The sequence below is a fragment of the Pholcus phalangioides genome, unplaced genomic scaffold (assembly GCF_987345545.1).
Source record: "Pholcus phalangioides strain wild (caught in Gottingen) unplaced genomic scaffold, Ppha-v1.0 ptg000018l_1, whole genome shotgun sequence".
Lineage (NCBI taxonomy): Eukaryota > Metazoa > Arthropoda > Arachnida > Araneae > Pholcidae > Pholcus > Pholcus phalangioides.
Window position 1 is genome coordinate 203,096 of NW_028301611.1, and position 10,202 is coordinate 213,297.

A 10,202-nucleotide genomic window follows, 5' to 3' on the forward strand; every position below is an offset into this window, starting at 1 on the left:
TGCTATATCCAATGGCTATTTTATCTGTAGACAACTTCAGTAACACGAAAGCTTCGCGCAGAGGCTTTCTGCTATAGAAAGTGTTGCCCTGGCTGGCAGCGCATTTCAGATTACTCAAGTGACCCACAACACACTCCGAAAGGTTTAGCACACTTGTTTTAACCTCTGTATAAAATTTTTGATCTTCCGATAAATTCTTGCACCGTTCCATTATGTAAACCAGTGATTTGTCTTCCCATTTGAGGAGCCAGTATCCACCTATACTTGCAGACAGCGTCGTCTTAACACATGGACCTACCCAGGCACAGCTCGGGGACCTCAAAAGAGGGGCCCTCAGAAAAACAAGAAATATTTGAATTTTTCTAAAATCACCTGGAACAAGGGCCCCATAATACTCTTGAGATGACCCCTTCTTACAGAACCCAATAGTGTTATGTAAAGTGATATTAATAGAAATAAAACATTGTTTATCAAATGTAATTTAATACTGTAAATAGTTACAAAAAATACATTAATATAAAAGAAAACTCATTAAAAACAAACATGGTATAGTTCAATTTCTTTCAATCTGAACTTTTCTGTTGCTCCGTAGGATCCCTCTGGCTCAAGTCTTCCTGCAAAACAAGGATTGAAAAATTATACAAGATAAAATTTGATGTTAATCACAAAGCAAAGTACACAGGGTGTATAGGTCACGGCACACACAGCATTTTACTCGCTAAGCATTCATCATAACAGCACATTTCCAGTTAGAAAAAGTATCCAAATGACGAACAGTACTATGATACATCATTCCTGTTTAAAGGGTTTGTGCAGTTATTAAAATAAAAATGTTAACTTTTATACAAATCCCCCATCCTCTCCTGATGCCAACAAAAACACGTCCATGTTTCCAAGTGCAATATTCCCCAAATACTTAGAAAAACAGCATTAAATGCAAGGAAAACAATTTACCCCTGCATTTAATGCTTCCTAACTTTCCTCAGTTTTTCCAATATCTCAGTGAATATTGCACTTGGAAGTGTTATTTTTATTGACATCGGAAGAAAAGTGTCAGTATGAAGTCAACTTTTTATGAGGACACCAGTTAAGATTTTGTATAGGGTGTGGAAAAGACCTTAATTTCGGCTAGACAAACTCCTGTTTACATAGGCACACGCAGTACCTTGGCGGCGGCAGGTGGAACTGTCGAGTCTCCAATAATTAGCAAATATACAATGCATCTCCCTCCTCTCCTGTATACAAGTTTGAGTCCAATATATACACAGTACTGGTAACTTTCAGCCCCCCCCCCAATGTTTGATTCATGCATAGGCGGAGATACGGGGCGTGGGGGCATTGCCCCCCTCCACCTCCAGCATCAAAGGTGGAGTCAACTGATCTAATGTATATATGAATCATCATCTTGCCCCCCCCCCCCCCAGCAATAATGACAGTGTTCCCCCAGACTTCCAAGTCTATCTCCGCTTATGGATTCCTGTCAGTGCATCTGCCTGTGAACAACCCCAAAAATTATACGCATCTACAGTTTGAACACTAGACTAATCCTGAGAATTTAAGATTTTGGATATTTAAAGCTTTTCATACCATTTCAATATTTTCTTTAGGCTGAATGCTATCCACCATCACTTTCACGACCGATTCCAAGGCGGTGATAGTGCTCTTGGCTCTCTGCAACAGTGTTAAAGCAACTTCTCCAGTGTTGGTGGCCTGTAAAAGTAATTAAATCATATTAAAGGAGTTGGAAAAAAAGTGATGCATAAAATATTTAGTCATGTAGTTTTAATGAATGTACCTGATCAAACTGAGTGAATAATTCGGCAGCGTATGTGCTAGCTGAACGGGCACCATCTACGCAAGCTTGAGGGAGACCAGCTAGTGGCAGAGATGAAGTTGCTGTCGAGTAGGTATAGACAAGGGTTGAAGTCAATCTCCTCGCTAATGACAACAGCCTTTGTTCCAAACTCTACAATGAAAACACACATTGAGACAAGTAACAAATTAAGATATAAAAAAACAGTTTTTATTATTGAATAGTTGTTGCATGTTCTGGAGAAAAGAATTTTCGTCTATAACTACAACATATGTAAATAACATAAATCAGGTATCTCTAACCCGTTGCTTGTGAGTACCACCCTGAAGCGATAAGAATGCTCGATGATCGTCCGATTTTGTGCTTGTGAGAGCACTTGATTAATGTTCTAATTAAATAGCCTGCACAAATTGTGATTCTTTTGATGGATACAGGCAGTGCTCACGATTAGATGAAACAGACACCTGAAACAAACTATACTTTTTAACAGTATCGCACGCAGGATTTCTTCACGGAAGAAGGTAGTTTTTAACATACCTAATTTTTTGCTTGGGGTCTTGCATATGCCAATGCTAATTAATATCAAATATTACAAGCATGTTTCTAGAGTTTTTTTCCTCATTTAAAAAAAAATTAAAAATATTTCTAATATTAATCAAACACTTTCATTGCTCTCTTTACAGATTCATGGCCTGTCTTATCTTCAGCAAAAAACCTTTCAAAATTCCCTAATAAATCAAACTTTCGTTTTCCTGGGTTTGATTGCAGTCAAAATTACAACTATCCTACTTTAATACCTAGTCAAATTCTGTAACTGGTCACCTTTACTTATAATATGCATCTTCAAACAGAAAATATCTTTAGATACAACACAACAGGTAACTATATTAACATCTTGTAATGAATCTCTGCAAATAGTCTAACTAGTTTGAGAAAAACAGTACTGTGACAAAAACCATAGTGAAAATTGAATTTTTAAAAAGATTCACAGAATGATCTTGATTAGAGACCCATCTCGTATTCCCCCCCGCCCCCCCATTTAGAAAAATTAAGTTTCGAAATGAATAAAATTTTAATAGAATTCAAAATTTCACTTTCAGAGAACTTTCATAAAAGAAAGTATTTAATCAAGTTAAAATTTAGAACCATTGGTAGTTAGAAAGATAGAATATAGATAAAAACCTTTTCTGCATCTTCAGCAGTTGCTGGTTCCTTGTTCAATTCTTCCCACATCCAATTGGCTTTAACTTTGGCCTCCTCAACATATTCTTGGAAACTTTTGCCGGAATAATTTTCTTTGACATGCTGCAGCTGAAACAGTCCATAGATTATATTTAAATGAACATTAATTACATGAACATTGAATTTCACATAACCAGCTTGTAATTTAATTCTGGACTTGACAAATCAAAAGAAATATAGATACCAGAATAGTTTTGTAAGAGCCGAGAAAAAATTTTCACCAAAGAAAAATCAGGTAAAAAATAATCTTTCTTTTGACTCTAAAACATAGTGACCTTATCATGGTGGCAGATATGCCGATATAAATTCCAAACATGTGTGCTGTTCTTAGACTCCAAATTAATAACTACAAAAGAAAATTTTAGGCGGCAATACCAATTTTTAATCGCCAGGGTGACCTGGGATTTATCAAGCTCAAAGTAAATTACTTATCAATTCTTAAACTTCTTCCATGCACAAAGATGTTCACATACCAGCTCAACTGTGTATGCAAGCTTAGCAAGAGAGTCCTGGCTGACCTTCTGCATACTGATGAAATGCTTCACGCCATGACCATACACACGATTGCTTAACTTGTTCGTAAGATGGCCCGCTCTTTCTGCAAGAGTTTGGTTTTCTGGTGCAGCTCCTTCTTTGGAACCTAATAAAATATCAAGTGTATTACTGTCATGCTTACAACTTGAATGTAACGTTCTTATTCAAAGAACCCATTACATTTTTATACGAATGAAATTAATACTTTACATAGAGAACAAGAACATGTGTAAGAATAGGGCACACCCGTCTCAGACAACTAAAAACATTTCACACATTAAAAACTATTTTAATTTTGAATTAAAAAATAACTTAGAATTTTAATGTAAATTTTCCTCTTGAACGTTTTCTTGTGTGGACCCCTCCTACCTTGCTTCAACTGGAGCAGTGTTTCTCAATCGCCGAGCCACGGCCTGGGTACAGGGCTGCAAGGATTCAAGTGAATCATCGTTGAATTACTCACGTAATTCATCATTTAATTTTTTCCCCATTAGTCGTGCTTATGACCGGACCTTCCACTCGAAAAAAAATACTCAACTGGGCCGCGAGCTACCAAAGGTTGAGAACCACTGAACTAGAGTGTATCTACCAAGAGCAGAGTATGTAAAAAAAATGTTTTGGCTATTATATACCTTTCAGTGACGTTAGAGGTACTCTAGCACCCACAGTGATTTGTAACATAGGTCTGAGAACGCCTTGAATTGATTCAGAAATCATAATTTCACTTATAAAACTCAAGAGTTACCACAGGTTCAAAACATTTCCTGCACCTCTCCAATATAAAATCACAGAATCTCAAGTCTTAAATTTTTATTTATACACATGCATTTAACAAAATGTAAATAAAGACTACATATCAATACCCAATACCAAGAGAATTTGAAAGCAAGAATTTATTCCATTGAGAATCAAATCTTGGTTCTCTTGGGATCCAGACAAAACGCACTAACCAATATATTAGAGTGAATCATTTCTATCATTATAGCATCCACAGTAACATGCTGAATGGCAACATGAAAGCTCCCTTAACACTAATAGCTCTCTTTTCCCTCCCAAGTAATAGACTACGAGAAATTCTTTCAGCCTACAATAAAAGACTTTCTGGATATTAATGCAGAGTCAAACAAACTTTAGAAATAAAAGTTTGCGTGCACACGCACACACCATTTAAACATTTTATAAACAAATGAGTTTCTAATGACAATTAAAAAAAAAAAAACTCACTTTCGCCAAATGCCGGTGGGAAGTATTTGTCAACAAGCTCTTCTGTTCCCGATAAATAACTGCTTGCTTTGTTTACCCCATAATTTTTCACAGATGACAAGGCACCAGTGCCCATGCTCTTTATCTCGTCAACTTTCTGGTAGCCCGTTTCCAATGTTGAAGAACAAAGTTTCCTGGCTTCTTCAATCAACTCCTCAGGAGTCTTCATTATGAATGGGGCCTTGGCTTCTACCGCTTCCAAACCTTTGCATGCTATGTCATCGACAAGTTTGGCTGAAAAATAAAAATTTCCATTTTTTGAATGAAAACATGCTTCTGTACTTTTATGTAGTTACATGTTCAGAAATTGTCAACTTTATGTAACAGGAGACATTTCCAGAAAATGCAAGTCTTCTCACATACACATCAGGACTTGACAAATTGAAGGAAAAAAACTTCGGTTTCAAAGAGGAATTGTCTGCCCCCGCCCTCAACATCTTTGATTGAAGAAAAGTAATTTTAAAATGTTTTCTGATAATGGCTTTTCCCTGGGACAGTCTTCCAACATGTGGGGAAAAGCCAACACAAAAGCAAGAAAATTCTGCAACGTATCAAACTAATCAAATTATATACACCAATATACATTTTTTGGTGTGGTCACAATGGCTACCCAACGCTTCATATTTGTCAAGCCTTTATTTACAGAATTAAAAACAGTTTCATCCCGATTTTAAAATGAAATAATGCAGGAAACAAGATGATCAAAAGAATAAAACAAGTATGCTTATTCTGAAAACCATAAAAATCTGATACAGAAGTTCAAAATTATAGATATTGCTGACGGGATGATATGTGCTGTAATCACAGGATCTGAAAAATAGTCAACAAACTGTCTTTTGAGCACGCAGATAGAGCTTTCCATTTCGTTAGATACAAACAAATATGTCTGCTACTCACTAAAAAAGAATTCACTTTTGGGAAATAAACATTTTAATTATGGGCCTAGAGCAAGGGGGGGGTCAAACTCACGTCTCAAGATTAAAATTAGTTTCTTTGTTAAAAAATAATGAATAATTATCAAAAAGTGCAAAGACTAAAAAAAAAGACAGGTTCTACATATACGAAATTAGCTACATATTGGTGTAACAATCGAAGACTTTCATAGATGGTTCCTTGGGTCAGGAACGGGTAATAATACTGAAAATATCTTTCTTAAAATACGTGCAAACATTACATATATATCAAAACATGTTGGTGGTCAAAATACAACAGCGATAGCTGATAATTTATGTGACCAGTTGAAAGTAATACCCCCCCCCCCCAAATGTAAATGCTTTTCAATAGTGCTCGACAAAAATTCAGGTGTTCATGGACATTGTGCAAATGACTTTCTAGGGGTTAAACAATAACTAAAGAATTTTTAGAAATGTTTCTTATTCACGAAACCACAAGAATATTTCTATCTTTGTGGCAAACTATATGAAATTATATATTTAAAAAAATACAAATTTCTTATGAACAAACTCTTAACAATAGCGACTTAATACGTCAGGAATAGACAAGAACAAAAATTTTGTTTCAAGACTTAAGAATTTCATTAATTTCGCTGTAGCATTACATAAAAAAACTTTATATAAAGGTTCACAACATGGACATTACAAAATGTACGAACTCGTTACAAGTTCCGTAAAAGAACGTGGATGAGGTGCATGTGTGATTTAGTCATAGGTGTACATAGGATTTGGAGGTGGGTTTTAGATTTTCCCCTTCCGAGGGGATTTACATTTCTTCTTGCAAAACACTAATCTTGGCTAGGGAAGGGGGATCCCCCGCATACGCCAATGGGTTTAATAGTAGTAAAAAAAAATATATAGCTGGCAAGATAACCAAAATCTTTTTTTTAATGCGTGAGAAATTTAAATTTTTTCCAAAAATAAATTCTTAAAGAGTGACAGACATCTGTTTGTATCCAATGAAATAGAAAGCTATTTGCATGTCCCTTCTGAGAAAAATAACAGAAATTTGATTTTCTGCTCAAAGATTTTTTGAGCTAAAATATTTCCAAATAAATAACGAGACAAAGAAATTGAGGTTTTCATAGATACATATCATTCCTACATTACTTCAGTACAGCTATTATACAAAAAGAACAAAACACTTTTTCGGTGTTTTCAATGGTTCCACAAATTCAAATAGCTCTACAAATACGCAGAGCAGGTCATTGAAAAATTAGATATATCTCGGCACTACCTGTACGTGCCGAATTTGAAAAATCCTTGGCTTAAGACGCCTATGATGCTCTTAAGACAGCACTGCCCATAAGAACTCTGCGAGACCATACGAGTACTTTAACAATTGCCCATTATAAAGACAGGATAATAGAAAGAAGATTTATAAAGCCTCTGCCGTTAATACATGAAAACAGACATCAGACCGAATATAAAATTTAAGGATTGCAAGCAAACACTGAATAATCAGAAGAGGTACTTTACCTTGTGGCTGTACTTTATCCAAGAACGGTTTGGCAGTCATTGCAAAATACAAAAGAGTGGACTCTGCTTTTGAAAGGGTCAGATTAGCGAGACTATTCATACATTTGACTTGATTATAAGCAGCTGTACCATATTCCTTGGCAGCATTCACCATTGGGATATCTGCAACTTTTTCCAGAAACACACTTTTCACGGGTGCATTCTCTCCTTCTGTTCCGGTTGTCTTTGGGACAGTCTCTTGTACTTCACCTTCGAGTTTTGTCATTTTGAACTAAACATACAAAAAACAAAAAGGAAATATTAAAAACATTTTTTCATTGAGAAAACCAAATATCTTGTGTGCAATCCTTTAAAATGAAACCAACGAAAAACTTCCTGCTTTAGTGGTTTTGCTTTGTTAGATTTTAATAAAGTTACACTCCAGAAAGTTGACTAAATATCGAGCCACCCCAAAACAATGTCGAAATCTGCAATGCACGTCGCAGAACAATTGGTGCTATTGCAGAACAATCTGGAAGAATTCTGAAGAAAAAGTGCAGAAAATACTCTATGGAGATTTTTAATCGTATTAAAGACCTCTTCGCATAGGGATACTGAAGTCTTATGACTGACTGTAGAAATGTGTTGAATTTCCTAGATAGTCTCCTGAGTTGCCCGAATGAGAATATTGGCATATTGCCAAAATATCAGACAACAGTCACTGTCGACTTAACACTAAAATGACAGCATATTATTTCCCGTAGGCTTACCTATATGACTGGCGATTTTCTCGTTTGAAAATGAAACATAGGAAATTCAAAATAGATCTCTATGCTGGTCTTTCACGTCTCGACATTAAAACACTAGAAATCTTGTGAGCAATGTTTAAGTGTTAACATGCTAGTCAAGAAACATCTGATATGCAGCTCCTTAATATTTGTTTTCATCAGCCACTGTGGTGGTCGAGTGGTCATAGTGACGGACTCGCATCGTGAGGATCCAGGTATAAACCCCAGTCGCCACAGTGGTGGCCGGCTGAAGTTGGTTTCCTGTGGTTCCCAACTTTGAGGCACGAATGCAAGCTGATCTCTGTTAAAAAGTCTCGTCACAAAGAGCAATAGCTCTACAATCGTACAATTATTCATTCATTACACTTCACTCATCAAGAGTTGAGAAAAATTTCATAGTTTAAAAAACTGATTGCAGATGACAGCAGCACTACACAACTTTGAAAAGGTGATAGTGCACACCAATACAAACAATTGTCAAAGAATACATGGTGTAACATGAAACGCAAACGCGCTAGCACATCTCAAAACAGCCCCTCCGCAAACATAAAGACTGCATTCCTGTTGAAATTTATCAGGAGGAAAAAAAAAACACCATGCATGCAAATGTAACCTGGGAAAGATTAAGAAACCGTATGCAAATCTGCATCAGTGAATAAAAGTTTTTCAGAAGCCTAAAATTACCATACTTTTGAATTTTAGGCACACAGCCAACATGACCTTCTCCCATTTTCCTGTGTAAGCTTCTGCGTCAGAACACAAGGTAAAAAGGCGCCAAAAATTTATATTCGCCAAGCAACTTCTGAGGAACCGGCCTTGCATGTAGTGTCATCCCCATCTACAATGCTATTAAGAATTCATATTGGCTATTCTATTTTTTTACTCTTTGGCTCATTTCTCCCACATGCTTGCAAGTTCTTTAGGTTTCTCGCCGACTTCTACCCCTTGCACTCTGGCAAAAGTGGAGGGCTGTACAAAATACAGTGCCCCTTTGAACTTGCTGTCTTGGGCTATAATACATGTGAATATGCCACTGCTTATTGGACGCGGGATCCAGTGCCTATGCCCCTGTCAAAGCAGGGCCCCCAAGCTTTGTTCTTTGGAAAGCAACAATCCAGACTTTTATGGGAATTTCAATAGAGAACTTTTGCAAGGAAAAAAAAACCAATTAAGTGGCTGGGGAGCCCGGACTGGAGTACTGCCAAAATGCTTCTCCCAACATCCTTGAGCAGGACCTTAAGCCAAACTTTTCATGGACCCCTCTAGTTGATTCATAGTGTAAAAAAACAAAATGACAATCTTCTTGGGGCCCAGAGCTGCCAGCTCTATCTTTGAGTGGGGGCTGCCAGTAGTGCCATTTAAACACACGAGACCACCCGGGCACTGCCCGAGGGTCCCAAACACAAACTCCTCGTAAAAATTTTAACTAAAAATTTGTTAAAAAGGTTAAAATTTGAGATTAATTAGCATGTAAAATAAGTTTTTTTTTTTATCCTCAGACAGAGGCGCCGACACGAAGAAAAAAGATTAGGGGGTGGGGCGCGTTGAAAGTTGCTGGTCATCCCGGGACTAGCGCGTTCACAACAGAGGGAAGGTACGTTGCATTGTTTTTCCAGAAATTATTGAGGGCTCAAATGGCCTCAGCCCATAGGTTCCGGCGCCTTTGTCCCCGGGTAGAGCGTCTGGGGGAAAAAAAAAAAAAAAAAAAAAATCACTTTGCCCGGGGGGGGGGGGGGAAGGCGGGCCGAGAATGCTCTCAAATGGCCCTGCCAAGACAGCATTTAAAAATATTTTCTCTTGAAACAATTGCGAAATCCCTCCCCACTGCAAGAGAGGAAAGGGAGGCCCCACCTCAGTTCGAAAACTCCCCATTGGCACTGAGTATACATTTCCATCAAATCAAATATCATTATTGAAACCATCACAAACATTGTCTGTAACAATGGCCTATATCCATTGTTGGAGAAACACGTGGATAAAACACAACACACGAATATTTTCATAGTAATTATTATCTTGGGCAGTAAATACCGTAATTACTTCCTGGTAGTAAAGTTGCTATTAATAGGGAAAAAAAAGGCTAAATAAATACACAAAACTTACTTATATTTTCTAAGCGTAAATAAATCTTCAATCAGTGGTAAAGGATTG

The 10,202-nt window shown here is 36.9% G+C and overlaps 1 protein-coding gene across 1 annotated transcript; it reads right to left on the minus strand.

Moving 5' to 3' along the window:
* Window positions 1-463: 463 nt before the first annotated feature.
* Window positions 464-10,202, minus strand: LOC149071479 (perilipin-2-like). Its single transcript, XM_089247647.1, has 8 exons — window positions 10,155-10,202; window positions 7,285-7,555; window positions 4,814-5,086; window positions 3,529-3,695; window positions 2,996-3,124; window positions 1,796-1,966; window positions 1,588-1,710; window positions 464-614 (listed from the first exon to the last, which is right to left on the minus strand). The coding sequence occupies exons 2-8, from the start codon at window positions 7,547-7,549 to the stop codon at window positions 564-566; spliced, it is 1,179 nt and encodes a 392-aa protein (XP_089103773.1). The 5' UTR covers window positions 7,550-7,555; window positions 10,155-10,202; the 3' UTR covers window positions 464-563.